The following is a 4,025-nucleotide window of genomic DNA, read 5'->3' on the forward strand; positions in this document are numbered from 1 at the left end:
GAGACGAATAAACAGGATCTTTTAAAACTTAAAGATTTTAAGATTTATATCCAGTTAATGATATTTAATTTAATCCTAAAAATGAATAAGAACTTGCAACTTTTGGTTCTGAAGGAAAAATAGTATTTTTTTTTATTTTATTTAAATATTTACAATTATTAGATTTTTTGGGATTTTACAAATAAATGTAAAATAAAAGATATGGTTTTGAAATAATCTATTAGTACTACATGTCCTTCGTTTGATGGAGAATTTTTGGCATTTGGACTTGGATATGATTGGAATTAAGGCTTATATGGAGTTGGATAGTATAGTCCTAGTATAAATGTGATTTCATTTTAATTTTAAAAATAGAAAAATAGAAAAAAATATGTAAAGATTTTTAAAATATAATAATAATGTATAAATTTCTAACTTAAAAATTTTCTATATTACATACAATATATATATATAGTAATTAAAAATTAATTAATTAGCTAATAGAAATTATAAATATATATTATATTAAAATAATAAAAAATATTAAAATAAAACTAAGAATTAATTTAATATAAAAAAAAAGAAAATAAAAATACTAAAGTTAAAATATTTATATAAATTTCAATAATAAAGTAAAATTATAAATATATATATAAATATATATATATATATATATATATATATTTTATTATATTAATTATAAAAAATTAATTTTTTCACTCATTTTATTAATAATTTATAAATATAAAAATTTCTGTATTTTATATATATTTAACCTTTAATTAATTTATAATATATATTAAAAATAAAAAAATTATTATAAATTCAATATTTAAATTTATATATAAACTTAAAATAAAATATAAATTTATAAATATATATTAAAATATATAAAAATATATATAAAAATATTTAATTAAATTTAAATATAATTTAAAATAAAATAAATAATATTTATTTATAAATATTTAAAAAATAATTATATTTTATATGTATATATATATATATATATTAATATATTAATTTATTTAAATATTCTTTTAATATATTACTAACATATTATATATAATTTAATTTTTTTTTATTCTAAATTTAATTTATAATATTAGTATTTTTTTTTTTTTTTTTTTTCTTAATAATTTTTAAATTATTTTTAGTTTTAATATATATTTTTTTTTATTTTCTTTTTCTTTCTTCCAATTTTTAATAAATTTACTAAAAATATCAAAAAATAAGTTTGAAATTTTCTCTTTTTTATAATTTTTTTTATTTTAGATTTTAAAAATATTTATTTAATAATAAATAATATAATATGAATAAATTATTTTTTTTTATATAATTTAATAATTGAAATTATTTTTCTTTTACCAGATTTTATTTAATATTAAGCTTATAAAAAATCTTTGTTATGGATTGTATTTTAATTTAATATTTATATAGATTATTTATTTTTATTATTTATCAATTTTAGATAATTTAAATATTATTATTATTTTTTATACTAATCTTTGTTTTATAGTTATTACTTTTTGCTTAATTATTCACTTCTTTTTATTCAATATAATTTATTTTTATTTATTAAATTATTTTCAAATTTCCTAACATTTCACTTGTTTATAACTTTTTCTTTGGTATTTTTACTAATTTTTACTTGTTTATTTTATATTTTTTTATTCTTTTTAAACTTTCTACTTTTTTGTTTGATATTGAAGATAAACATTGATATTGAAATTGTGTTTTGAATTCTTCTTTATATAGGTATAGATTAGAATATTTTCTTATTATTTCAAATTTAAAATGTTTTAATTATAAATCACTTATTAATAATTTTAAAATTATTTTTTTATAATAACATTCATTTAAGTTAATTAATATATATATCTTTTTTTTTATTATAATTTTACCTTAAAAATCAAATATTTTAATAAAAAAAGCAAAGATGATCAATACCAAAAAAAACAAAATTATATTAAAAACTTAAAAAAACACAAGTATAATTATAATTTAAAAAATAAAAATAAAAAATTTAGTTGAAGAAACTTCTACCTGCATAAAATATTTAATATTAATATTTACAGCAAGTATAGGCATAGGAGGATTTTATAATATGGGTTTTCAATCATATATAAAAAAGCAACTTACATAATAAATGAATATGTCATCATAATAATATTTATATTTAGTTTTAATAACTCCTCTTCCAAACATAATATTATCATTATTATCTCCATTTTTAATTGAAAGAATAGGAATAAAGAAATCATTATTATATTTATGTTTATTAATGGTAATAGGATAATCATTATGTTTAGTATCAGTATATATTAAATACTACAATTTATTACTAATAGGCAAGTCAATATTTATGATTGGATAAGAAATCGTATATGTCCCGTAAACATATATATTTTCAAAATGGTTTAAACAAAAAGGATTAACATTTGCATTTTCTACTGGTATTTTCGCTAATAAGATTGGAAATGCCTTTTCTGGAATTTTATATCCCTATTTATTTGATGTAAATCAAAGTTTGGTTCTTCCTTTTTTTGTAGGATGCTTAATTTGTGTATTTTCTTTTTTTGTGCTCTTTTGGTGGCTTTTCTTGATAAAACCTCTGATTTTTAGTAAGAAAATAATAAAAACAAAAGCTTATAAGAAACATTTGATAGCTTTAAATTCAAAAGCTATATTTTCTGGGTTTATAGTATTTAATCTTTATTAATCATTGGAGGATTTTTCTCTTTCAATAATTTCTTATAAACTATTCTTATTAAAAAGTTTAATTTCCATTAAACTACAGCAGGATAGATAATTTCTATACCTTTTTGGATTTCTTTTATTTAACCTGTATTCGGATTAGTAACTGATTATATTGGTAAAAGAGTTTTTGGTTTGATTTTCGCAGGTTTATTAGGACTTTCTACAATGCTTGTGCTTTATTTTGGATAAGAAAGTTTGTTTTTGGTTGTTTTAGCTTTAATTATCTTTGGATTATATTTAACAACTGCTACTACTTATTTATATCCTACAATTCCTTTATTATGTAATCATTATAATCATAATTCTGCTATAGCAATTAATTCATGTTTTAGAAATATTGGATTTTCCATGCTGTCTTTTGTAGGAGGTATTATAATTGATGGAAAGGAATATAAGATTTTTAATATTGTATATTATAATTTAATCATGTGCCTATTTTTTGCTTTTTGATTTATTTACTTGATTTTAAAAAGGAGGAAAGATAAACTCTAAAAATCCTTAAACTTTTGGAAAATATTATAATGATGATAAACTTATTGAGTCTATAGATAATTGAGCATTTTTTTAATTGTTAATAATATATAAATAATTTAATAAAAATTGTTTGTTTTTATAAAATAATTAGTTCAAATATTTTAATATTTTTAAAGAAAAGATTTTATATAGTTAATAGTTTAGTATTTTATAAATTCGTATATTTTATTATAGTGTTTTTATATATATTTAATATAGATTTAATTTTTAAATAAAAAGATTTAAATTTTTTTTTCATTTATATGTATTATATAAGATAATTAAAATCTATGAATAGATGATTTAATAAAATGTAAATTTAATTTAATAAATAAAAAAAAAAAATTAAATAATAAAATGTAAAAAATTCATAAATCCAATTTTATTATGATTATATATAAAAAATAAACTAGAAAGGAAATTATAATAAAGGAATATCATAATATTTTAAAAAAATGCTTATAAATAAAAAAATATGACAATATATTAGGTGATTATTTATAAAATGAAATTAAATAAATATATAAATCATAAAAAGAAGAAATTAAAATTAATAAAATTATTAATTTTTTAGAAAATAATAGTAAAAATTAAGATATATTAAATTAAATTATATTCGATTTTTAAAAAAAAATTGAATAACCATCTAAAAGTACAATATTTGCAATAAGATGTGCATATTAGTAATCAGGTTAACCAAAAATATTATACTTGTAAAAATTATTAAAGAATAAATCATTAAAAACATAAAGAACTGTTATTAAAGATAATTT

At 14.9% G+C, this 4,025-nt stretch overlaps 2 protein-coding genes across 2 annotated transcripts, besides 5 other annotated features; both read left to right on the forward strand. All coding sequences in view use genetic code 6, as the record gives it.

Moving 5' to 3' along the window:
* On the forward strand, positions 1-245 carry IMG5_043930 (hypothetical protein; the record flags this gene model as incomplete). The annotated part of the gene is made up of 2 exons (XM_004037644.1): positions 1-122; positions 200-245. Coding segments are annotated over 2 exons (168 nt in total), but the record flags the coding sequence as incomplete, so codon positions are not given.
* A 319-nt stretch (positions 246-564) lies between these two features.
* Positions 565-637: a microsatellite.
* Positions 619-663: a microsatellite.
* Positions 664-850: 187 nt separating this feature from the next.
* Positions 851-920: a microsatellite.
* Positions 921-1,281: 361 nt separating this feature from the next.
* Positions 1,282-1,346: a microsatellite.
* A 572-nt stretch (positions 1,347-1,918) lies between these two features.
* Positions 1,919-2,875, forward strand: IMG5_043940 (major facilitator superfamily protein, putative; the record flags this gene model as incomplete). The annotated part of the gene is made up of 1 exon (XM_004037645.1): positions 1,919-2,875. One exon carries the CDS (start codon positions 1,919-1,921, stop codon positions 2,873-2,875), a length of 957 nt encoding a protein of 318 aa, XP_004037693.1.
* Positions 2,876-3,576: 701 nt separating this feature from the next.
* Positions 3,577-3,628: a microsatellite.
* The last annotated feature ends 397 nt before the right edge of the window (positions 3,629-4,025 follow it).

This window comes from Ichthyophthirius multifiliis (assembly GCF_000220395.1).
Source record: "Ichthyophthirius multifiliis unplaced genomic scaffold scaff_1120509249945, whole genome shotgun sequence".
Lineage (NCBI taxonomy): Eukaryota > Ciliophora > Oligohymenophorea > Hymenostomatida > Ichthyophthirius > Ichthyophthirius multifiliis.